At 35.8% G+C, this 27,572-nt stretch overlaps 1 protein-coding gene across 1 annotated transcript; it reads right to left on the bottom strand.

Annotated features, from left to right (window-relative positions):
- Positions 1-26,844, bottom strand: NDUFA9 (NADH:ubiquinone oxidoreductase subunit A9). Its single transcript, XM_051963030.1, has 11 exons — positions 26,737-26,844; positions 21,660-21,830; positions 20,973-21,070; positions 20,321-20,412; positions 13,867-14,008; positions 12,653-12,755; positions 10,948-11,015; positions 9,572-9,648; positions 6,802-6,897; positions 4,915-4,981; positions 1-1,930 (listed from the first exon to the last, which is right to left on the bottom strand). Exons 1-11 carry the CDS (start codon positions 26,783-26,785, stop codon positions 1,760-1,762), a joined length of 1,134 nt encoding a protein of 377 aa, XP_051818990.1. The 5' UTR covers positions 26,786-26,844; the 3' UTR covers positions 1-1,759.
- Between the last annotated feature and the right edge of the window lie 728 nt (positions 26,845-27,572).

Genomic DNA, 27,572 nt, shown 5'->3' on the forward strand with positions numbered 1-27,572 from the left:
TGGATTGGGATTGGGATTTTATTAGAATGAAGCATTTTAAAAACAGAGGAAGGTTTGGAGACAAGCACAACAGTTTATGAATCCAATATGCTCGGTTGGTGTTTGGGTTTTTTTAATAGGCAAACGATTTGTGGTCAAGATTGCCTGTTTTTTGTGTTGTTCTTTGTATACCTAAATGTTTATATTTAATGATGTTTGGTAAATACAGAGAAATAAAAATAAAGAAAAAAAGTCATCTTTAGGGTGTGAGGTTTTTTATACATCCTGAACACACTCCCACTTGTTTCTAGTTGCTAAATGCTCACAGGTTTATTTTCTTATCTCCCAGAATGAGTGCAGGTCCCCCTCAAGGGATGGGAATAGGAGCACAGGAACCAGAGGGTAAAAGGTTCCCTTGCCTTCTAAATTAAGAATCAGTGATGGAGTCTGACTGAAGCATACTTTTTCTCTTTTTTAAAAAAAAGTTTTCTTTCACATGAGTAACATGGAAATATAACTGCATATGGATAACCTATGCTTACCTTCTCGATGTGAAGGAGAGCATCTGGAACTAAAAAACATTTTTTTTAAATTGTTAAAAAATTTTTATATGCAATTGGAAAAAAAATATTACATTAAAAAAAATACTAGATTATGTAAGGATAGATGTTGCTTCCATATCAGGAGGGATAGTATGGGAAAGGAGAAACCAGAAGTGAATGAGGTCAATTGTGGACCCAAGAGCTTGATATTTGAAGAATTTTATATTTGCCCTCTGGCTTTCTTATGAACTCAAAATCAATGTGGCTATTTCAGACATTGGCAGGCTGGTTCATTCCTGTAAGGCTTTTCTGGAATTGTCACTTGAAACTATGACTGCTCTGTTTATATTTAACTTAGTTCTATATTCAAGTCAGCCCTGGTTAACATGAGGTACAAACATTTACCATCAACAATTTTTGAAAAACTAATACCTATTAAGTAGATGATGGTAATTATTAACTAAATTGAAGCCTGAGTAAGGAGAAATCATGTATTAGTTTGCTTGTTTTATACTAAATTATTGTTTAAATGGTTGTCAGAAATAATATGGACACTGTGGGATCTGTCAAGGGAATTTTTATGCTGTAAATAGACACTACAATGAGAGGATATCCCTTAGAAATCCAAGGTATTTTTCTCCATATAGCTAGTATAATTTATTTAAGCAAATAATGCAATCTAGGAGATGATATGATTTGCTCACACAGCATTATGTTCTAGAACAATAATGAAGTTTTGACTGGAAAAAAAGAATTAAACTGAAATAAGATTTGGTAACTTTAGTTCTACAAATTCACTTAGGAATGATGAGGAAAACTGAGGCAATTGAAGACTAAATGGCTTGCCTAAAGTCATGTTTAGTAAGGATTTAAGGACAGATTTGAACTCAGGTTCCGGACTCCAGGTCCAGCACTCCACTACCATCTATAGTGAATGATTACTGATTGTAATGAATGATTCCAAGTTAAATTACCTTTCAGGGCAATCTTTACAAACAAAATACACTTTCATCTGCCTGAAGTGATTTTGGAAATGTAGATGGAGATATTAGATGATTTTTCAAAATTCAGCAAATGTTCTATAAGCCAGGAAGGAAGATGCTGATGCTTCTAAAATTCATCTTAAAAATTTTAATTGAGGAATCTGCTCTATCGGGCACAGAATTCTCAGAAGATAATCAACCTGGCTGGACAGGTGACCTAAACAACATGGAAAACACAAGGCGGCCTAGGGAACACTAAAAGTTGACTGTTTTGGCTGGCTTTGCATCTTCCAGTTCAGCAGACAACCATCGGTAAGTACGATGACGTCGAAGAACTTCAATGGCTTTGAGCTCTAGGGGAGTAGGCGTGATACCAAGGTCTTCTAAGCCAGGCAGGTGAGGCAATTTCTTGTCAGTGATGTGAATCTTTGAATACATAAGAAAACACAAAAGATCCATGAAAGCTAACCAATACCATCAAATTGCCCATCTTGTCCCCAGCAGGTAATCTGTTTATTTACACTCCTTCACTGTTACTATGTGTAACAGTATCAAGACTTGTTTGAATCTGCAACGTTCTTTGCTTCCTGAAATCAATGTTGCAAGGCAAGCATGGTAACAGGTTCAAAAGAGATCCTAAAATCTACCTAACACAGACAAACTTTGTAAAACAGATTGTTTCCATATCAGAAGAAGAAATGCAAACTATCATCAACCATAAGAAAAAAATATTCCAAGTCACTAGTAATAAGAAATGCCAATGAAAACACAGCTCTTAGGTTTCATCTTATATCCATCAGATTGGTAAAGGTGAAAAATAAATAAAGAATGTCAGAGATCCTGTGAGAAGACAGACATATTAATGCTCTATTCGTGTAGCTATGAATTGGTCCAACCATTCTAAAAAAATAATTTGGAATTATTCTAAGTAATGAAACTCTACATATACTTTGACTCAGGGATACCACTCTGAGGCAGGTCAAAGAGAGAGAAAAAGGTCTTATTTAAACAAAAATTTCTATAGCTTTACATTTTTATATTAGCAAAAAAGCTCAAAATATAGAAGTTGGCTATCAATTGGGGAATGGCTGAGTAAAAGTGACATATGATTATAATGGAACATTAATATACCATAGAAAATGGTAAATGAAGAATTTAGAGAAACTTGGCAAAACTTGACCTGGAGCAGTAATGAAGAACCAGGAGAATACTTTATAACTATACTAATGTAGAAAAAAATACTTAAAGACTTCAGGATTCTGATCAATGACTTCAATCATGACGCGAGAAAGTGTTAGTGAAGTGTGCCTCCCACCTCTCAGCAGAGAAATGGTTTTAAAAAACAGTTATAGAATGAGATATATCTTTTCGGATATGAGTTACATATTGAAGTATTTTGTTTGTATTTATTTATTACAAGGAAGGATTTACATTGTTGGGGGAAGAGAGATGTGGTAGAAAGTCACTGGGAAGGGACAGATTGCTTGAAGAAAACCATCAAATTTTATAAATGACAGTGGTATGTAAAATAAGAGAGAATAAAAGATTTTATAAGGCAAATAATCCCTACCCTCCCCAAAAAATTAGGAATTGAGAAGAAATAAAGGTTGTTCTATGTGCCATTCAGTCCTCTTTTTCCTGTATCTGGGTTGTACCTCTTCAATAGGATTTCTAGCTCAGCTCTCAGTCTATCAGAATTTATACAGAACTTGTTTCTCCCAAGCATTCATTCTACTGATCACTTTCTTATTCTCAGTATACTTCAATCTTTTACTGTGGTCTGGAGAAGAAAAGTGTTGCCATCCTACTTGGAAAGCAAAGGAAATGAATCAGGATCATAAAAGTACAGACTTAAATCTATAAAGGATTTTAAAAGCTATCTAGTCCAATTCCCTTATTTTATAATTATAAAAACTCAAGTCCACAGATTGCCCATTTGCTGACTTAGCCAAGGTCACAAAATTAATAAATGTCAGAAGTGGAATTTGAACTCTTGATACTTTCACTCCAATACCAACGATCGTTCTACTAGATCTGGATTTAAAGTCTATTTCAAACACTTCAAGAGTTGGGAAAACCCGAGCAAATTACTTAACATCTTTTGGACTCAGACACTTCATATGTAAAATGAAGGGGCTGGACTACTTCACTGGTCACTAAGGTCCCTTTCAAATTTAAATCTAATTTCTGCATTTGTAAGGAGTATGGGTCTGGAATGAGGGAAGTGAGGGCTCCAGTCTGACCTGGTGTGATGATTTTAACCAATAGCATTATCTTCAGTCCTAAGACAAATGCTCAAAAGCCAAAATATATTCAGGAAAGGGAGAGCAAGATGGTGAGGGGACTTGAAAATGGGTCTCTGCATCCAGAGAGAGGCTTATCAGGACCGAATAAGGATCACAACCTAGTATTTTCACCTTTTTATTGTTGTTTGCTTGTTTTATTGTTTCTCATTTTTTTCTTCTTTTTGATATGGAAATATGTTTAGAAAAATTGCACATATTTAACCTATATTGGATTATTTTGTTATCTACAGGAGGGAGCAGGGAGGAGGAAGAAGGGAGAAAGTTTTGGAATACAAGATTTTGCAAGGATGAATCTTGAAAACTATCTTTGCATGTACTTTGAAAAGTAAGCTACTTTTTAAAAAAAGGAAAAAAAAAAAAGAAAATGGGTCACAATAAAGTACAATCAAAGGAACTATTGACAATTAACCTTAAAGAAGAAAAAAATCTGGTGAGTCATATCTATCTTCAAATATCTGAAGGACTACCATGTATAAAAGGGATCTGATGCAACTCTCTATATAGTAAAATTACAAAGAAATAGATTATTGTTTTGATACAAGGAAAAATTTCTTAACGATTAAAGTTGTTCAAAAACTAAATGAGTTGTCTTGGTTAATACTATCTAACCTAATGGTACTACCCCACTGCATTAAGGATTCATGAAAAGCAGGATGATCACATAGTCAGGGACACTGTAGAGCAGAGGTTCTAAATTTAGTATCTATAAACTTTTTTTTTAATTACTTTTATAAATGTATTTCAATGTAGTTAATTTCCTTTGTAATCCTATAAGGTTTTAAGCATTTTAGAACATTATTCTAAGAAGAGGTCCAACACACAAAAAAGGTTAAGGCCCTCCCTTGTTATTGAAGAAATATTTTGAGTCTGGTTTTTAGATATTTTCCACAGCAGTAGACAGTATAGAGTAGTAATTCAGTGATAGTGATTGATGATTACTTTCCTCCCAATAGGTGAAATGCATGGCACTTACAGAACTTTACAGAATTGGCTGTAGCAAGCCAGGATTAGAATAAAGTAAAAAAGAGTATGAGTCGACAATTTTTTACAGGTTTCTGTCCAACAAAATAAGGATATATAAAATGTTTGTTGATGCACACTTACTCGCTCTATTTTGTCCCTTGTAGTCCAGGGTTCAAATGGACTCATCTCAAAGAGTTTTCCCACCAATCTGGAAACAAACACAAGGTTAAATGAATGTTCCATTTCAGTGCAAAATCATTTTAGCTAGCTAAAAGAATCACACTGAGAGGTCGTTAATGTCTGATTCACAAATGTTTAAAAAAACTTTTTTTGAATCATACAAACATAAAGCTCTCCCTATCAGGTTCAAATTCTACTTCTGAAATTAATTACCAATGCTATTTAACTTCCCTGGGAATCAGTTACTTCATCTACAAAATGAGAGGAAGCTGGATTAATTGATCCCTGAAGTTCTTTCCAGACCACTCTTCATCCCATCCAACCCAACACCAGAGCCTAATCACCTTACTAAATGCCCTGCTGCCTTATATATACCTTCTGCTCTCCAATTCTATTTCTTCCTGAGGTAGTAATAACAAAATCAATTTTGCCAATTTTTTGGAAAGGGCATATTAAGCTAAGCCTCCACTTACAATTCCTATAGCTATTTCAACCAAAAGTTCTTCACCTAAGGTCTGTGAACTTGTTTTATTAATATTTTGATAACTGTATTTCAATAATATTTCCTTTGTAAGGCTATATATTTTAGTTTGCATATTAAAAAGCATTTTGAGAAGAGGTCTATAGACTACCAAAGGGGTCCATGAGACCAAAAACAAACAAACAAAAAAGTTAGAAACCCTTGGCCTTGACTAAAGCTCCCTTTATCACTCCCTGACAAATGTTACACCCACCAAGTAGAAGCTAATTTAAAGCTAACATAATCCAGTGCCTAGTACATTGCCTGGCACATATCAGACATTTAATAAATGCTTATTTGATTAACTCTATCCCAAGTAAGCTGACTACTGATCTACTTGACCATGCCCTCATATACATTTTCCCCACAAAATATATGTCTTTAAAATAAATCAAAATAAGCATTCAAATAGAACATACAAATATAAGCCCTGGAACATTTGAATCTGTTGTGTCAAGAGTTAATAAGTACCCACATCATATTAAGTGTTATGCAAATATGAATATATACAACTTATTCCAATGGCTCCTTGGGATCTATCATCACCAAAAATTCATCCTAGTTAGGTATATGCCTCGCTCTATACTTAGGCATCTTGAATGGACCTGAAAAGGGTCTGCCCAACACAGATGACAGAGCTTAGTGTCCATACAGGTAGAATCTCACTGTTATGCTTAGAAACTAATCTCTTCTGTTTGGGTGAAATTATCAGCAAAGCCTAATAAAAATGACTAAAACAAAGTTGTAAATCTTCATATCTAAAAAGTGAATCCTTGGGCAGAGAGGCAAGATATGGCACCTAGAATTTGGGCCTCTGATTCAGGGTGATCTCCAGGTGCTACATTTTAGCAACAAGAATCTGAGAATCAAGATGTCACTGAAATTACTATCAAACATCTCTTTTATTTTCTTTGCACATAATTCAAACTTGTTTCCTGAATCTCTTCCTTTTGCAAATAATGGGCTAGGTTATGGCACATTTAAGTTTTTGTCTCATTGAGAAGGGACCAATTTTCTCTGCTTAAGGGTATATGGAATGACCTAGGTAGTCTCACCTTCAGTTTTATACCCAACATGAAAAATGAAATCATTCAGTAACTCAATTGGCTCTGTTAGTTTGCAATTTTAAAAGTTCAAATTATATGATTGGTTAAACTTGAAAATGCATGTTGTTCTCCATTTCAATACTACCTCCAACTCCTTTTTCACATAATCCTTATATACAATGCTAACTGTAACATATCAATATGGCTATAAGAGATGGCAAATATAAGCATACCTGTATTAATTTCTTTCCAGAGAAGAATTCCAAGAAATATTTTACTTACTGATACGCAAAACGTGGCATGTAGTATGGAAGATATGGTCTGTGAGCCACAGCAAAGATATACTGCGCCAAATCATATAAGAGGTAGCGATTCGGCCTACAAAAACAAAAACATTTGCTTTTGAATTGCTACTCCTATCAATTTTTTTGCGGGGAGGGGAGATCTTTAGTTAGAGAGGTTGATATCAGGATTAGTAATTCAGTAAGAATTCCAAAATTATTTGACATCATTTAAAAGGGGAGAAATGATTAGTAAAGACAAAATGGGACAAAGAGCCAAGCAAGTTTCTTCAAATTTATACATTTTACAACAGTATTTTAAAATCTCATTCTATTGTAAAATCATGCTGTGGAAGTGATCCTGAGTTCTCAAAGTTATATCAGTGGATTTAAGCTGGAAATTTCTACTGCAGATTCAGCAACTGCATACAGTATGTCTATCTGTCGTGCTATACAAAGTCTGTTCTAGGTAAGTGCAATGAAGCTCATTTCCAAGAAGGTTAACCATAAGTGTTAAGACTTTTTCAGCTTCAGAAACTCACCAAGACTGTCATCAAAGCACAGAGAATCTAAGGTAGTGGCTATGTGATTAGTGAGAAGAAGTTCAACTGTAAGTGACTGGAAACAGTACATATGGAATAAGGGGGGGAGATAGGAAGAAACAGAGACAGACAGACATACAGAGACAGAAGGAAGGAGAAAGGGGAAGAATAAAGAAATAGAAGAGAGAACTTTGTGAATGATTTGCATAGAGATTATATTTAAATCCAATGGAGTGATGAGGTAACTGAGTTTAGAGAGAGAAGAGACTCCTCCCCAGGAAAGAGTCTTGGGGAAAATTCAGTTAGATGGTATAATATGGAAGAAAAGCCAACATGAGACTGAAAAGGAACAAGCAAGGAGGAGAACCAAGAGATCGATGTCACAAAAACCCAGAGAGAGAATCGAGAAGGGGCAGAAAAGTTAAGAAAAATGAAGACACAGAAATGATTATAATGGCCATCATCAGATCTGTGTATAAACTTTTCCAGCTTGTGCTCAATATAATATCAATATCAGTTCAAATTCTATATTCTACAAGAAGTCATTCCTAGACCTCTTAGTTGCCAGTGCCTTCCCTTTTGAGATTATCCACCACGAACTATGTATCTTGTACATACCTATTCATTTACATGTTTTTCCCCTTTCATTAGAATGTAAGCCCCTTGAGGTCAGGGATTGTTTATCCCTTGCTCTGTACTGTCAGCAGTGCCTACCACATAGGCATATTATTAAATAAATGTTTGAGACTGACTTCATTCAACCTATGGACCATGACTAAGTCACCTAAATTGTCTGGGCCTAAGATCTCTAAAGTTTTTTTCAGCTTTTAAAATTCTATGATTTTCATACCCTGCTGCCTTAATAAGTTTACAGTTTTTCATAGAAAGGTAACTGAGTAAATATTTTTGTGCCTCTATATAGTCCATAACATTTCAATCTAAATGAGAAGCAAAGACTTGGAAGCTAAAGTAGCTGACTACAATTTTTTTTTAACAGCTGGCAGACATGGAGGGAAAAAATGCACACCTTTTTGCATCTAAAAAGAATGGATTACTTAACAAAAGCCAAATGTGAAGACTTTGATAGCTCTACAAGTTCAAATACTGTTTTGTTTAAAAGTTACACTACGACATCTGACCCAGGGAGAAATATGAGAGTGATCCTTGGCAAACTCTGAGGATATTTTTATTATTTATTAAGTCACACTGTACCTATCGATAGGACATCAGGCATAGGAGTTCATCCCCTAAAATAGCTATGGGGAAAATGCTGAGCTTTTGTAGGTTTCTGTGTTCTTAGCTTTAATATAAGAAAGAACTTTCCTCTGGTATGGAACTGAGAATTTGTTTATGGACCAAAAACGTGCATAACTATTAAGAACTTCCTGTTAAAGATACTGAATTAGCTGTCTGTTTCTGATAATTCCCTAGAAAACTGATAAATCCAATTTACATTGTTGGCATCTCAAGCTGAAACTAAGAGAGTGTCTGTCTCTCTTCTTTTTCTCCTTTTTACCTTCTTCTGCTCCCCCACACACACCTCTCCTTCTCTCTCTCTCAATCTCCCTTTTCCCCATTTCCTAACATACCACAACAGATCTGGCTTAAGGCTGAGAAACTGTAGTCTCCAGCTCCTTTAAAAATTAACATAATATAAAGAAATACAAATCCTAACACCAGATAATCACTTAACCTTCAGTTACCTTCAGTTTTCTATTATCTTCCCTTCTTAATGTAGAACATATTTGACTTTACAACCACCGATCGGCTAAAAATATTTTGTTGAGAATTTTGATACCTTTTGAGATGTAAGCATGTTGAACTGTAGTGAACACTGGATTTAGAGCCTGAGCACCTGCATCTGAATCTTAGTGCTGCCATTTAATGCCTATTTGACCTGGAACAAGTCCTTGATGTTTTGGGGGTCTCTGTTTTCCTATCTATAAAATGAGAGGCAGGACTCTGGAGCACTTTCTAAGTCTATGGTCCTTATCTTCTGCCACTGCGATACTCTGGGTGGTCACAAAAGCATATCCAAGAATCATGACCTATTAATAAACTAGGATGTATGAAAATGGAAATCCCTGAACTAGTCCCCTGAGCAGAGGAATGACAGAAATAAATGACCCTTGATAACAGAGACCTGAGAGACACAATTTTCAAGAGATCAGATTTTACCACACATTTTGTCCAATGATATTTAGAAAGTTTGCATTAAGAGTCACCTACCCAGTGAGGGCATAGGTCTTCCCTCGGGCATCTGGATCCTTAATTGCATTGATAATGGCTTTGGATACATCTACTACCTAGGGGAAAAAATTACTGTGTAAACAACTTGATTACAAAGATTACTGACAATCTGAAATGGTCAAAATGATGACACAATCTATTTTCAGAAAGCTCTTTGATAAGAACATTTTGCACATCTCACTTATCCTCATAATAGGTGTGGAGTTTTGAAAGATCAATGACTTGGGGTTCAGAGGACCTGGCGTAGATCTGTCACTTACTACCCTGGGTAATGACTTCACCTTCACATTTCCTAAAATGAAAAATGAAGGGACTGATTTAGATGACAGCTAAGATCCCCTTTATAGCACTAACTCTATGAATCCTGTAAAGAAGGGAAAAAACAGGTCTCATCACTTCCATGATAGTTACTTGCCAGAAGCATCAACCCAGGGGGACAAAGAAGAATGAGGAATGACATGGTGAGTCAGAAAGCTGACAGCCATCATTCTATCATATATGGGACTACAATATAGAACTAGCGCCTTTCTGCACTGTCATCCTCTCATTCTGACTGCAATTTACATTTATTTCAAACTGTAAGCTCAATATAGTCAGCATCTCATGTTTAGATGTATCTGCGATCATAATACAACTGATAACCTCTACTTCTCCAAGAGCTCTCATTCTTGGCAGTTCTTATTTATGTCCTCCTGAACATGTTCCACACAGGGATCACCAACATACTGGAAGTTTTCCTCTAGTTCTCTTAATGCTGCATAGGTTAGAACAGAGTAGGCAGTCTGTCTACTGATTGATTATCCCTCATTCCTACCTTGTGACTTCTGACCCATCGTCTTTTCCAGTCATACACCTCTCTGATGACATCCATCATGTCACTTGTCTCAACTCAATTCTTAGTTGGTAATCACCACAACCTTCTTGGGCCTAACATGCACTTCTCTATTGTTCTTGGGGGAGGACCCATCAACAGATGTGAGTAGGATCATATCTTATTTAGTTTTGCATCTCTCTTAGGGGCTAGCACAATTTTATTTTGAATGGGTCTACGATTTCAGTGAGATATAGAACTACCAGTGAGGAAACTTCCTCAACCAAAGCAGATTAGCAAGTGTTTTGTAACTTATAGTCTTAGTGACAGAAAAGCATTGAGAAGGTAAGTTTCTTGTTCAGTCATACAGCTACTATGTGTCAGGACAGAAATTATAACCAGGATTTCTGGTTCTGCAGCCAAATCTATGCATTATACCATACTTTTTCTTCTGATACCATATTACAAAAATTAGGTGTTTGTTAAATTAATTAATAAGGATTTGCTAAAGAAGGTTCCTTCCCATCTCACCAAGAATACTTACATAAACTGGTTGCTTCACTGTTTTTTTGCCCAATGAAATGAGAGGAACACCACCAAACCAACGGATATCTTGCAAAAAAGAATATAGATAATCATAAGAACATGTGAGTAGTAACACAAAGCCTACATATGTAGAATTATACATATATACATATGTACAATTATACACTACCAATAGTATTGATGCTAGAAGAACTATATGTAACTTTCCCTTTGAAGAATCCCGCCTCCCCCCCGCCCCACACACACACACACACACAAAATGTTTTTTCTAACATTTGTTTCTGCTTTTCTTCCAATTGTGGCTACATTGGTTTTATCTGTGTAAAAAAATCATATGTTTTACATCTTATAATACACTCTATTTGATAATAAATCCTTCCCTTATCCATATATAGAACAGGCAAACTATTCCAACCTCTTCTAATTTGGATATGATATCACCATTTATGTCTAAATCATATGTCCATTTTAACCTTAACTCTAACTTATTCTGAAGATCTCCTTGTGAATTAGGGAAAATATACTTTTTTCAGATGGGAAAGCTAAAGGGGCTAAAGAGCCAGGAAGAGACTTATCTCCTTATGTAAGAGACTTATCTCCTAATGTGTGTCTCTTACATATGAACCATACCCCTGGCAACTGCCTCTTTATGATCACTGGCCATAGGAAATCTGCTCTCCCATGATTCCTTAGACTTCTTCCTCGCACCCTACCCACCAGTGCTCCCCATTTTTCACTGTGCCTCAGAGCTAATACAAAGTAGAATCCAAGTGGCAAGACTGAAAAAAAGAAGAACAAGCAGGAACAAAAAATAAAGTTTGTTTTAACCCCTTCTCTTCCATTCTGCAGTTCATTCGGTAGAGGACTTATCTCCACTTAGTACCCACACATCATCTCTTTATTTCAGAAGATCATCTCAGGTCTACTTCTTATGAAGAAATGTCCAGGACAGCCTAAATTTGCATAATTTACCTCTGAAACATAAAATAAATCCTACTTCATAAAATTTTGTAATTGAACAGGCTCTTAGAAATAATTTAGTCAAAGCCCTTTCATTGCTCTAGTAATATATTCTCTAACATCATTGACAAATGTTCGTGCAGCCTCTGATTGAATACTTTCAGGTACCTCACAAAGCAGTCATATTTTTGGCTAATCCTGTTACAATTATTTTTTCTATTTAAGTGAAATCTGCTTCTCTCTTATTTTTATATATCAGTCTCAGTTCCAGACTTTGAAGCTATGCGGAGTTAATTCTAATCTCTTAATATGATATTTCAAGAAGATAATAATCATGTCCCCTATTTAAAAGTAATCTTTTTTCTTATTAAATACTTACATCTCCCTCTATTATTTCTTAGATGATATAGTTAAAAGCCTCACTTATGAATCACCATAAAAATTTTGTAATTAGAAAGACCCCTGTTTCCACATATATTGGCCATTATTTCTTTGTCCCATTCTCTTATTAATGATGTGATATGCATACTTAACAAAAATAGGAAAATGTGACAAAGAATGTTTTATATAATGTCAAACACCTCTGACGTCCTAGTTGGTTTTACTAAACTGCTTCTTCCTTTTTTTTTTTAAAACTTTGTTACAAAACAAAATAGAGGAGAGGGCCATATTTACAAATGAATGTGGTATAAAATTAAAGGCATCAGTGTTTAAAATTCATTTTTAAAAGATAGAATGCATACTTGCAAAGTGATTGAGTAATCTATCCTCTCTTCCAAAAATGTCAGAGGGCTTCATAATGATGGCTTCAGGAAATGCCTCTCTCACTGCTTTGTCCCCAACAGCCTGTCCAAAGTAAAGAATAAAAATAAATGAGCAAAGCTTCCACTCTTATTTTGCTAGTGAGCTGGTACCTGTCTTCCAAAGCCTTTAACTCCAAGTTATGTATTATTAATATATAACTGTCAAAGAAAATTTGAAAACCTTGAACTTCAATGCCTTTAGAAGGTCAAAATGCTGGCTGGCCAAGATAATAAAAGGGTTTCAGCAACAAGAAGTTTAGGACACATACTAAAAAGAGTAATAGCCAGGAGGGGGTGAGCTCATAGATCAAATACTACCTATTCCCAGAATAGTCTGGAAAAGGCCCAGACAGAGTAAAGACAAATACCATTCAATCCTAGGAAAAATCCAAATACGTTCTAACCTTTTGTACCAGCAGGTACAAGACACTATCCTGGACTTTTCTGAGAATACTACAAATCCCATTTTTGGGAGCTGCCTTGGTTTAGATCAGGAGCACTAAAATAGCCAGAATGAAGCTGGCTTTGGAAGGCAAGAGGGTTAGATGCCATGAGAAGAGACATTCTAAGCATCTCTCTTGAATATTCTAAATCATGTAACCATATTCCAAATCCAAGAATATTTTTTCCTCCACATCAGGACTTTGAATGTGGTCCAATGCCAGGGAAACACAACAATACAAAGTCCCTCAAAAAGAAAGCATTTCTTAACCCTATATAGAGGACACAAACAAGACACTGGCAAGCCCACTTGAAAGTGTGAAGAGTCCATTTGGGCAAAAAAATTAGCCACTTGAAATGTTTCAGCATTCTAAGTGCATTTTCCCTTTAATGAAGGAAAAAATCTTAAAGAAAAGGATTGCAGGAGCAGCTAGGTGGTGTAGTGACTAGAGAACCAGCCCTGAAGTCAGGAGGACTTGAGTTCAAATCTGACCTCAAACACTTAACACTTCCTACCTGTGTGACCCTGGGCAAGTCACTTAACCCCAATTGCCTCAGCAAAAAAAATAAAAATAAAATAATTTAAGTGTGGGGCATAGTTGATGGTATCTGATTACCAGAATTTCAATAGGAAGCTCTTTTTCCTTCCATCATACATTAAAGAACAAATGACATTAGCCCTGTGACCCACTTCCTGGTTCAATCTGACTGACCTTATTTCTCAGGTATCTAGAAGTACTTTTGATGTCAGCGTTGAGATGAGAAACATGAATAAATGTTTCTACTCCAGCATTCTTGGCCAGCTGAGCTATTGTCTGGGGAATGACAGCAAAGACATCTGAGAAGTCGAAGTTTCTGAAAGAAAAAAAAAGATGTTAGAAAAGAATTCAAGAACTATGATATCATGGTACAGCAAAAACAGTGCTGAACTTGGAATTACACATCTTGGGTTCAAGTCTTATTCTGGCCATTACAATGCTGTGACTCCGAGTAAGTCACTTGAGCTCCCTAAGCCTCAGTTTCTTCATATGCAAAAAGGGTAAAATTATATCTACACTATCTATCTCAGAGGGTTGTTGAGCAAATGGTACTTTATAAAACATTAAAGCAGTTGTTAACCTATGTGATTTGGACTCCTCGGAATGTTGTTCAACAAAAATAAGTTACAAGGGATTACAAAGGAGATAACTTATGATGAAACACAGTTTTAAAACAAACTCATGGATCCCAGATAAAGAACATTTGCTTTAAAACACTGAATAAGTATAAACTAAGATCATTATCTCCATAAGAATCAACTTATATATCTACCTAAGATTCTGGTTTTGACAGCAATTTTTGTAGCTTGTAACGCAAATTTTCATAGCATCCCAGATCTAGAACACATCAGGACCTCAGAGAATATCAAATATAGTTCTAACAATCATGTTAGAGATGCCTAATCTCATAGAGGAAAGAAGTAGCAGAGGGAGGATTTGAACTCAGACTCTCTTAATCCAGGACTAATGCTTTTTTCTATCACCAAGTAACTCTTTTTCCTTCTGTATTGCAGAGACAGACCTTATTTTACAGATGGAAGTGACAAAGGAGCCCTGTCCAAAGAAAGAAATCCATCTCAGGGGCTCCATACTACCACTCTTAGGGTCAGTCCCTGTTTTCCTTCTCAGGGGCTCAGCTCAGTCCTCCACAATTTCTTTTTTGACTATCTACTACAGCCCCTAATCACTAACATAGCCTGTCCTTGTCCGAGAATGGCAGCATGGTACAGTCAGAAGAGGGCCAAAGTTAAAGGACGTTGAGTTCCAATGCTGGTCCAACTATCTATTTATGGGCAGTACAACTTGGGTCAAATCAGTTACCCTTTTGGGGCTCAGCTTCCTCATCTATAAAATGAGGGGATGAAACTACAAGAATTCTAAAGCTCCTTCTGCTCTAAATCTATCAGGGAGGAGGAAGAACAGAGGAAGCCATAAAAAAGAGATACTGAAGAAAGCTCTTTGTTATCCACTTTCTTCCCTACATAACTATTGCCTTTTATCCTTAATCCTTTTATAAGATTAATGACACCATAATGATCCTGGAACAGAATGAATTGACCAATTATATCATACTGTCTTCCACCCTAACCCTAATTCCCATGTCAGAATCTATTTACATAGTAGGGATGACAAAAGTCTAGGGACCTAGCAAGAGTACTGGAAACATGCATTGAAGTAATCCTACAGGACTTTTTCATTTGTTTCTAAATATATAACTCACAAAGATACTCTAAAGTCTGAATTACCTAGCAGATTACCCAGAATTCCTGGAAGTCTAGCTTAGAGAGGATTGGGATTTATGGATATTCTAAATGGAATGGTGGGGCAAATTCCATAAATCTATTCATTGAATTCTATCGCTAACAAGTACATCTAGCTTATCCAGTATCTTTTCTCTCTAATCTGTTATTCTTAATTATCAATCTATGTACAAAACTCTCCTCTGCTTCCTCCCATTCCTATTCATCAACTGTATCCTTCCTGTCCAAGTCTACTACCCATCCTGCTCTTCACTTATTCACATACCATTAACCCTTTCCACTCTATTGTTTTTTCTTTTTCTTTTTTCTTTTACTAAAAAAAAAAAAAAAAAAAAAAAAAGGAAGAGAAAAAAGATAAACAGAAAAGGAAAAGAAAACAAAGCAGAACATTGACTTGTACCCAGCAGAATATCAGGGAGGATTCAAAATATATAATATATTAATTTAAAAATATAATAATAGAAATTATATTCGTGAGTGTCCATCTTTGCTTCCTTTTAGGTTGTTCTTTTGTTCTCTGTTGCATACTTTTTTTTTTTACTTTATTCTTTTTTCCCCCCTTTCATCCCTCCTATCTCCCCAAACAGAATATCTTAAGCACAGATATATTTAAATATACATATATATACACACATACATATATATACCTACTCCCCAACCACTCCCCCACATATATACATATACATTCACACCCACCCACATATATATATACACAGAGCAACATGCACACATATCTATATACTCAGACAACAAAACTTATCTGTTATGTATGCATTTATATTACTTTGGCTGACATATAATATAGATTTCTCTCTTGACTGAAGCCTTAAGTTTGACTTTGTCTAAGATCAATAATTATTAGCCATACTTTTTTCCCCTAATAAATTTTATTCCTGATCCTTGTTGTAGTGTTTTTGTGTATCTCTTCTCCCCATCTCTGCTAACTTTACAGATACAATTCTGCTCCTTAATTTGCTTTGCTATCATTTAACCTCCCCTCAACCACGAATACCTCCCCCTGAATCCCTCCTTGTCTTCTTCCCCAACTCCTCATGTCTCCTTCTTTCTTTACAGATTTTTGAGGGTGCTATATCCTTCATGCTATGTATACAGAACTGCCTATTTAACCCATTCCTGAAGGGAGCAGGTTGTCTGAACTGAGCCTCCTCCCATCTATAATGCCTGTGTCTATTTTTCCTCTGCATTACATTTGTATAACATAATTATTACTATTTTTACTTTTTTCTAGGTGGTTTTGCTTTTTAAGAGTCAAATCATACTTAACTCTGCCCCAATCTTTCTTTTGATCTATCCAATTGCTGATGTCAATTTTAAACATGTGGTATACATTTCCATGTTAAAAAAAACATAAAACAATTTGTCCATGTTAAATTCCTTGAAACTGATCTTTGATATTGGCTTACATATTAAATCTTCTATTGAGTTAGGATTTGGTTGAAATAAAGTCCTGAAAATCTACAAGTTCAATGAATGTCTTTTTTTTTCATTCAATATTATGGATAATTTTGCTGGATGTTGTTTTTGGCTGCAGGCCTAGTTCTTTTTAAATTTTTTTTTTAAGTTTAAAATTTGTTTATTTTTAATACACACTGCTTTATGAATCATGTTGGGAGAGAAAATTTAGAGCAAAAGGGAAAAACCATAGGAAAGGGGAAAATAAACAGAAAAAAGTGAACATAGCATGTGATGATTTACATTCAATCTTCATAATTCTTCTTCTGAATGCAGATGAAATTTTCTGTCCAATTTCCATTGGGATTATTTTGAATCACTGAACCACTGGGAAGAAGCAAGTTTTTCATAGTTGATCATCACACATTTTTACTGTTATTGTGTAATTAACAGTAAAATTCTAATTCTACTTGTTTCATTCAGCATTAGTCCATGTAAATCTTTCCAGAGCTTTCTAAAATCAGCCTGTTCATCATTTTTTATAGAATAATAATATTCCATCACCTTCATATACCACAATTTATTCAGCCATTCCCCAATTGATGGGCATCTACTCATTTTCCAATTCTTTGCTACCACAAAATGAGCCGCTACAAACATTTTTGCACATGTGGGTTCTTCCCCTCCTTTATGATTTCCTTGGGATACAGAGTGCTACTACTGCTAGGTCAAAGGGTTTGCAATTTTATAACCATTTGGGGATAGTTCCAGATTGTTCTCCAGTTTTCCCTCCCTCCAACATTTATCATTATCTTTTTCTATCATCTTAGCCAATGTGAGATGTGTGAAGTGGTACCTGAGTTGTTTTAATTTGCATTTCTTTAATTAAAATTGATTTACAGCCCCTTTTTTTATATGACCATAAATGGCTTTAATTTCTTCATCTGAAAACCGTCTGCTTATATCCTTTTAACCATTTATCATTTGGGGAATGACTTGTATTTTTATAAATTTGACACAGTTCTTTATATTATTTTAGAAATGTGATGTTTACCAGAAACGCTGGCTATAAAAAAATTTCTCCCACCTTTGTACTTCCCTTTTAATCTTGTTTCTATTGGTTTTGTTTGTGCGAAATCTTTTTAATTTAATGTAATTAAAGTTTTCTTTGGTCATAAATTCCTCCCTTCTCCAAAGATCAATAGGTAAATTATTTCTTGCTCTCCTTATTTGTTCATGGTATCATTCTTTATGCCCAAATCATGTACCCATTTTCACCTTATTTTGGTATAGAATATAAAATACAGGTCTATGCTGAGTTTCTGACATATTATTTTCCAGTTTTCCCAACAATTTTTGTCAAATATTAAATTCTTATGTCTGTAGCTTTTTTCTATTTCTACTTTCCCTTTATGTTTTATCATTCCAGGACAATTTTTCATGGATTATTTCTTGCATTATTGTATCAAGGTTCTTTTTTTTCCTGATCACAGCTTTCAGGTAATCCAATTATTCTTATATTTTCTCTTTTTAGATCTGTTCCCCAAACCTGGTTTTTCCCCCTTATGTTTCACATTTTGTCCTAATTTTTTTCATTCTTTAGAATCTGTTTTGTTATTTTTTGGTCATTTATAGTTTCACCGGCTTTCTCTTGACCATTTCTAATTTTCAAAGCATCGTATTCTTCTTTAAGAGTCTATATCTCCTTTTCTCGTTAGCTATCTGCTTTTTCATAATCTTATTTTTCCTTGGATAGCTTTTTTCTTTCTTTCTTTCTTTTTTAAGTTTTTCCTTAATGTGTCTCTGATTTTTAAAATCTTTGAATTCTACAAATTCTCTCTGGACAGTGAGCCATTTCACATTACTCTTTGGGGTAGAAGCAGTTTTTTTTTTTTTTTTTTAAATTTCAGGGTCTTTCTCTGAAGATGAACCTTGATCTTTCCTATTCCCATAGTAAGTTTCTATGACTGGGTTCTTTCTTCTTTGCCAGTTCATTTTTTTTTTTTTTTAATAAGAAATATTAGTGTAAGCACTTTTAATCATGGGATGGGGGGATGGTGCCTTTACCTTCACTTCAGCTTTCTCCTCTGATCTGGAGTTCCAAACCAAAACCTTTAGTAAGTGCTCACAACCCACTGCCTCTGTACTTCTGGGTGTGTTGGTTCCTTTTTGCCCAGGGCTGTCAGACCCTTGACTCAGCAAGCAATCCAGGTGAAAGTTTCTGTGGTTCTTGCTGAGGCTTCAATCAAACACAGCTAGGCCCAGAGCTTCCCACTGGTGTTTCTAGAAGCTAGTCAGGAGTTTGTACCAGCCTCGGGGCTTTCTTCAGATCTTCTTAGATTATACAAGGACCCAGTTCTGTCCCAAATCTAGATTTTTCAGTCTATGTTTGCCGTGAGGCACAAATTTGTTCTGTTTATGGAGGAAATCTGGAGAACTTGAAATTTATCCACTTACTCTGCCATCTTCCCAGAATCTCTCCCCTCCACCCTAATGCTAATAAACCCCACTTATGCCTTTACATCTGTTCTTCAATTGTTCCTTTTACCTCTTTGCTTTAATTAAAACCTAGTCTCTTGAACCCTTCCCCAGAAAAAGTCATTACTTTTCTCTCTCCTAACTCTCTTGCTCTTGTCAATGTCCCAGACAACTCTCCTACTTTTCTTAATGGCTTTAGCATCTTGCTCAGTTTTCTTTTCAGATTCTTCAACATTTCAATTACTTCCATACTCCAATCTAGCCACACTCTATATTTCAATATTGACTGAATAAATTAGAGCAAAGGACTTTTACTTTTCTGGGCCCTCAGTGTCCTTACCCAAAAAATGAAGCAAAAATCAAATCATGAATACTCAAAGCTAAAGTTCTAGTCTAAGACATGGAAGGGACCATTTTCTATAACCTTTTCTTTTGTTGCTATCAAAATACACTACTTAGGAGGAATAAGAGGACTAAAGAATTCTATGGCTAGACAATTTCCAAAAAAAATTCTGAAGCTTCAAATATTTAAATGTCAGAATATCATCTATGATATTTTTATTGTATATCTTATAGTTCTCAGCATTCAAAAAAAAAAAAAAAACTATTTATACTTCAGCCATTAGGCCTGTAAGAGCAAAGGAGTCTATATAAAGGAGAAGTCAAAGATCACAATCCCATCCCATTCCTTTATTTGCAATTTTGCATTTAATATATCGTTAACAACTTATCTAAATATGTGCTACACTGTATGTGCATTGTTTGAAAAAAAAGAAGTTTTTATGTGTTTTAGCCTTATAGCTACAACAACATTCTCGATATCTTTAAAAAATTTTGTATCCTTACCAATTCAGCATAGTGCCACGCATATGCCAGGTGCTCAATACATACTCTTTGAATGATGAACAGCTCTACAACTGCTGATCAGGAAATCCTAGGGAAAAAGAAGAAAAAAAAAAGTGCCCCCAAGAACTTACTTAGTCTCCCAGTCTCGTCCAACAAGATTGATGACAACATTGCTGTGCTCCAATGCCCTCTGAATGGAACTTTTATCCTTAGCATTCCACTCCTGTAAGAACATCAACAGATCAAATCAAAGAAAACTGGTCATAGTCATATTTCTGTACACCCAGAAGTACAGAGGCAGTGGGTTGTGAGCACTTACTAAAGACAGCATTATTAAAATCTGGGCAGGTATTCAACTACTTATTACTTTATTTACAAAAGAGATGGCATCTTATGAAGGCTTTGGTCTTGACTAAAAAATGACTAAATTCAGGTTAACTGAACTGATCAATTTGGTCCCTAAAGACACATGGTGAAATACATTTCCTTTCTCTTAGTAGAGGTGGAGAGCCAAATGGGCAGAATGTTGCATCCCTAAAGCCTATCAGTCTCTTTTGTAGCTGCTTTTCTTTGTAAGTAGGCAGAGTTAAATGAAGAAGAAAACATAATAAGAAATGACATGTTTAAAAAAAATTTTTTTTTAATTTTTAAAAAAAGAAAGAAAAGTTAACCTGGAACCTGACTGGCGAACTTCTGCTTTGTTTAAGGGTTGCCCTTGCCCTCTGGTCCATTTCACTCAGCCTCTGTAATAACTCATACTTGTAATATTTACTATGTTCTTACCAAAAATATAATCTGGCCCAGATCACCCATGGGTCGAAGATAGGTGAAATCATAAGGCTCACACCTATAGGGGACAATCACTTGTGATCCCATACGACCTAAAAAGGCAGAAAAGATGGACTGAAATGAAGAATAAAGCATCAAGCTACATAGCTATGAACACATACAAATTATAGGTATTTAGGGTAAAGAATAATCTAGGAAACGGCTGTTAAAAACTTCCTCAGTTCAGGTACTTTGCAGTCATGTTGAATGGAAACTAGTTCAGTACAACTTAACCTCAAGTATATTTTGTATACTTTATCACTGACCTATCCTTCCATTCTGAATATTCATTAATCCCTGGTTTCAAACATCCAAATTGAAAGTGTGATAACTTAACTAGGAGGTTTGTAGGTTAGGAAGACAGACACAAAGGTTCTACTACCATGTCCATACTAAGAACACTTTTTTAAATAAATATTTTTGGCATACCAGAGACTATATAGGAAAACATTCTACAATTTTCCTTCATTGTTCATTCTTTTATCTACCATCCCCATCCCTTACTGTTACGGAATTTGAATTCCATGAAGGAAGAGAATTCTATAAGTGCAATTTAGAAATAATACAGAACATTTCCAGAAAACAGCAAAGGCAATATGCACAGTTTTGAATTTTAAAGGTGATCTCATTAAGCAAGCTTACCAAGGTGATTGACGACATATCGACCCAAAAATCCTGTTGCTCCAAATACAGTAGCCACAATCCCACTGACTGAGGAACGCCCACCTTTCCCATGAGGTATAAGAGCATGATGAAGTTTGCGGTGGGACTGAGCAAGAAATACAGATGTGGCTATAGCAGTAATGCCAGATCCTTAAACATGATAAGAGAATAACCAAAAGTTAAACCCAGAAGTTAACATGGGAAAGAATAAGTATTCAAAGACTTTTTCCCCAAGAAGTTCCCAAGTATAACTTGCCAAGCCTTACTCAATTAGCTTGTTAATAACACTGTCAGAGAGCTTTATGAACTGCTTGCTGTATGCAGAGTACAAGCCAGGCACTCTGAAGCAACACCTAAGAGCTAGTTGATATGATTCTTCCCCTTTAAGAACATGATTTTGATGGATAGACAACTCCTATGCTCTTTCCCTATCCTGTTTGCATCTACCATGCTCTCAGCCCAACATTCTAAATTTCTTTAGCATCTGCTTTCCTTTCAAAATATCCCCTTCCATCACCCTACATCTATATGTTGATCAGTCCACTAACATTGTAACTAAATAATGTCCAATCACAACCATATCTTTCTCTACTCCATTTCTGCCCCCTATTAGCATTATTTCACCTTAAGACTTTTCTAATCTCTTTTCCAACTTCTTATTGGCAATTTTTATTCTGTCCTTTCTCAATCCTCATTCTTCTTGTTCTCTCTATCCAACCCTAATCCTTCTGTTGACTTTCAACTTTTGCATCTCCAACTGATTTTCAGTAAATATCTTAAACACAACATATGGAAAACTGAACTTTTATTATTTTCCCTCTTCCTCTTCCAAACTTCCCTATTATTGTTGCGGGAACTCCGAATCATTCTCAACTCACTTACCCTCCATATGAAATCTATTGCTAAAGCTTCTGTATTTTACTTTTGAAATCTCCCTCTCCAATATACCTTCATCTCTTCTGACAGTGCCATCTCACACTCATCTCCCCCTAGCTTTCAAACTCTTTACAACCTAGTTTGGTCCTTTCCTTCCCAATCTTATTGGGACTCCCACCACATACTCTCCAATATGGTGACACTAGCATCCTTGTTGGCTCCCTTTAAGTCTTGCTTAAATTCTATTTTCTATAGGATGACTTTCTAAATATCTTTTAATCCTCATGCCTTACTCCTGTTAACTGTTACTTATTTAACTCACATATAGTTTGTTTACACGCATAATTACATATAAATACAATATTTATATGTCATATAAACACACATTATTTTCCCTAATAGATAATGAGCTCCTTGAGGGTACACATTATCTTTTGCTTTTCTTTATATCCCAGTGTTTAGGCACAATGCCTGGCCCATAGTAGATGCTTAATAAATGTTTACTGAAAGACTGACTTTACAATACAAAGATCCTTTACTTTGGCAAAAAGAGTGTACCAAAATAAAAGTTGAACAGCAATTACCTTCTCATTAATTAGCAATGCCCTATCTACCCTAAGTGGTGGATCTTCTTTTCTCCATACAGATTTAGGTTTAAAAAATTATTTGTTCTCTTACTTTCTCTTCTTTTTTCTTGGTTAATTATTCTGCAATACACATTAAGGACCATTCTCATAAAAATTATGATGATGAGAAAAGGAGTTTGTGTTGATAGTGATTAATGTCCCTTAGATTGCCTATAGACAGTATTAATATGATCTGCGGGTTTTTTTTTTTTTTCATCTTTTGCAATTTTGTCTTTCTTCAGCTATCAAGCATTTCCTCAAACATTTCAAGATTTTGTGTTTTCTCCAGCACAGACATTCTTGCTGTGCCTCTCACACACATAATATGTTCCTGCCAGGTTCAACCAATCACAAATACATAGAGCCTGGACATTTTTACTTTGATTCAAGTTAGAATTAGCAGAATTCATGTACCTTCAAAATAAAGGAAAAGACAGTCTTGTATAATTCTGCATAATTTACTTTTTTAAATACAACTTCAGAGCATGAATGGTACAATAACAAATAAAGAGAATTACCTCCAGTTACTCTCATTAACTTTTCATGACTTTGCAATTTAGCCTTTTGACTTCACCACTCAATGAAAACTGCTCTCCAAAGTTACCAATAATCCCTAAAATGCCAAATTCTTGACCTCTTTGAAGAATTTGACACTACTGACCAAGCTCTTTTCTCTGAGATATGACACTACTCTTTATTGGTTCTCCTACCTGACTATTCCAAGTCTTGTTTGTTGGTTTTTCATTCATATCATATATCCCAACAGTACATCTACCCCAAAGCACTATCCTTGGCCCTCTTCTAATTCTGACACTCCAGTGTCCCAGTGACACAGGGCCAGTGTTATGGCCTCATATCTAGTTTACTGGTGCTGACTGGATATTTTTCTACTCATGTCATGCCGGCTTCTCAAACTCAATCACTTTCTTCCCCTAAAAACCCACTCTTCATCCAAACTACTCTATTTCTGTGGAGGGCAGCACCATCCTTTCAGTTGCCAAATTTCTATTCTCAATCATACTCTACCCCTGTTCACCTTTACCCTAACGACCCCCAGTCTCTTAACTTTTCAATCAACAAGCATTTCAATCAAAAAGCATTATTAGATGCCTAATAATCATATACTATATTAAGGAACAATAATAGCTACCATTTATATCATGGCTTACTCTGTGCCAGGCAATGTGCTAGATATTATTAGTAGATCCATTGTACAGATGAGGAAACTCATACAGAGGCTAAATGACTTGCTCAGGGCCACACAGGTAGGAAGTATTTGAGCTGGATTTGAATTCAAGGCTTCCTGACTCCAGGCTCAGGGCTCCCTTCACTAATATTCCCTCACCTAAAGCAAGAAGATGAATTTGTTTTTAGGAACTAAGAATATAAAAACAGAGGATGAAACAATTCCTACCCAAAAGAAACTCAAGTTTATTGAAATAAAAACTAAATAAAAAGGATAAAGATAAATACAGATAAAATAACTAAATATAGGGGAGAATGGCATGGGGGAAAATCAATCAATCAGTAAGTATTTATTAAGCATTTATGTGGCTCCCCAGTGTACTAGCAGCTCGGGATACAATAAAACAATTTTTATTCTTAAGGGATTATCAAGGTGCATTTAAGTATATACAGAATATGTATAAAGGTAGTATATACAAAATATGCAAATATTAACATATTAGAATATTAACAAAGTAGATAATAGAAAGTAAACAAAGTTTAGACAGTCATTAGCAGTCAAAGGAAAAGGATTCATAAAGTAAAAGGTGGTTCTACAAAATGAAGATGAGGAGGGAATACATTCCAGGAATAATACCAAAAAAAGATGGCAAATATAGAACTGTTGTATTTGAGAAATGAAGAAAGGGGAAGTAATACCTATTTATAATAAGGCAGTAAGGCAGAAAAGACATGTTAGGGAAAAACTGTGAAGGACTTTAAAAGTTAAAGAAAGGTATTTATGTTTGATTGTACAAGCAATAAGAAACCAATGGAGTTGAGTGAAGTGGGGAGTGATATGATCAGAAATCTACTCAAGAAAAATCGATTTTGGCTATAAAAGCCTATCAAACTGAGCATACTCTCTTTATATCCCAAAGAGATCATAAAAAAGGGAAAAGGACCCATATGTGCAAAAATGTTTGTAGCAGCTCTTTTTATAGTGGCAAGGAACTGGAAATTGAGTGGATGCCCCTCAGTTGAAGAACAACTGAATAAATTATGGTATGTGAACATTATGGAGTATTATTGTTCTATAAGAAACGATCAGCAGGATGATTTCAGAAAGGTCTGGAAAGATTCATACATACTAATGCTAAATGAAGTGAGCAGAACCAAGAGAACATTGTACACAGATACAACATTATGTGATAATTACATGATGGATGTGGCTCTCTCAACAATGAGGTAATTAATTCAAGACAATTCCAATAGACTTGTGATGGAAAGAGCCATCCCCATCCAGAAATTAAACTATGGAGACTGGATGTGGATCAAAGCATAGTATTTTCATCTTTTTTGTTTGCTTTTTTTTTCCTTTCTCATGTTTTTCACCTTTGGATCTGATTTTTCTTGTGCAGCATAATATGAAGATATGTTTAGAAGTATACATTTAACCTATAAAGGACTGCTAGCTGTCTTAGAAAGGAGGAAAGAAGAGGAAAGGGAGAAAAATTTGGAACATGAGATTATGCAAAGGTGAATGTTGAAAATGATCTTTGTGTGGTTTTTGGAAAAATAAAATACTATTAATTAGAAAAAAGAAAAAAATCAGTCTGATAGCAGATGGATTAAAGTAGGGAAGAATTCTGAAGGAAGATTAATTAGGGAGCCTCTGCAATAATTGGGGCAAGAGATGATGGCCTGAATCAAGATGAAAGTGCTATAAATGGAGAAAAGGGACCAGATGCAAAAGATGTTGTGAAGGTAAAAAGAGAAGAAACAGAACCAGATTTAATCCCCAGCTTTACTACTTACTACCTTACTGTTACTATACGTGACCTTGGACAAGTCACTTACTTCATGTAGAGCCTCAGTCTCCATCTATCAAGATGGAATCGAAGATATTTCTAAGGAAAGGCAGGACGAGAACAGAGAAGGGTTTGCGCTCCCCGCCCCCTCACCCTCCCCCCCCCCCCAAAAAAAAAAAAAAAGAGAGGGAGAGAGATAGTGAAGAGGAATGAGGTGATATATAACGGGAATGAGGTTGAACAAATAAAGTGGGGCAGTTTGAGAACGGCCTTGAATGCCAGACTTCGTGTACAGCTTAGGGGTAACGAATTTGGGGGCAAAAAAACGTCAAGTTAGCCACTCCGCGTCCCTCTTCCTATCCCTCTAATCCGCCCCCTCGCTCCCAGACTGTTCCAGGGACACATTCGGGTGTCCCGGGGACTAGGCGAAGGACTGGGTCGAACCAGCCTGAGGAAGGAAGGACAGCCCGAATCCAGTAAGGCCGCGGCGTCTAGGGCTCTTCCTCATGAGCAGAGGGCAAGTCGCTTATAGAAGCACCTCATCCTGGAACGCTGGCTCCAGCCGTGGGTGACACTTACGTGACATTGTCAGGACCCGGGGACTCCGGGCGACCAAGGCCGCCGCCATGATTTCCCACAATTCCACTTCCCCCGGCCTTCCCAAGGAGGTACAACTCCCGATTACGACCAAACTACCTCCTCGCGTTTCGTGTACGCCTGCGCAGAGATTGGTCCAGCGGGCTGGGGGAGGTTGATTTTTTTATTTTCAGTCTGGTAAAGGAAGAGATTTGTCTGCGGCTGCGCGAGAGTTAGTTTAGTGCTAGGCTGGTGCTAATCCGCGTTCAATCTGGTTAAGGGAGGAAAAGAAAAGGGAAATGCTCAAAATCTAGAAAAAAAGGGAGAGGAAACATGTCTCAAAGGGTCCCCAGAATGGCTAGACTAATAGATTCTTAAAGTTGTAAGGGACACTTTAGGGGTTAGTCACTAAGCATATAAGCACCTAGAATTAAGAAAGCAATGGAGAAATTATTAATAATGCAAATTAAATTTAAAAATCAGGGACTACTGTTTTTGAAGAACTAGCTCCTACAAACTAAGACCTCATTGTTAAATGTTCAGTTTGAGCATTGTGTGCACACTAGCTATGGAATGCTACAAATCAAAACTGGCTTAATTTATAGTTTTGTTCATTACCCAAATTTAAGAAAGTAATGAAGAAAATGTTAATAATTCAAATTAAACTTAAAAAGCAGGGACTACTATTCTTAAATAACCAGCTCCTACAAACTAGGGTCCCATTGTCAAATGTTCAATTTAAGTATTGTGTACACACTAGATATAGACAAATGCTACAATTCAAGACTGGCTTAACTTATGGTTTTGTTTAGCACCCAGATTTAAGAAAGCAATGAAGA

Source organism: Antechinus flavipes, chromosome 5 (genome assembly GCF_016432865.1).
Source record: "Antechinus flavipes isolate AdamAnt ecotype Samford, QLD, Australia chromosome 5, AdamAnt_v2, whole genome shotgun sequence".
In the NCBI taxonomy this organism is placed as follows: Eukaryota; Metazoa; Chordata; class Mammalia; order Dasyuromorphia; family Dasyuridae; genus Antechinus; species Antechinus flavipes.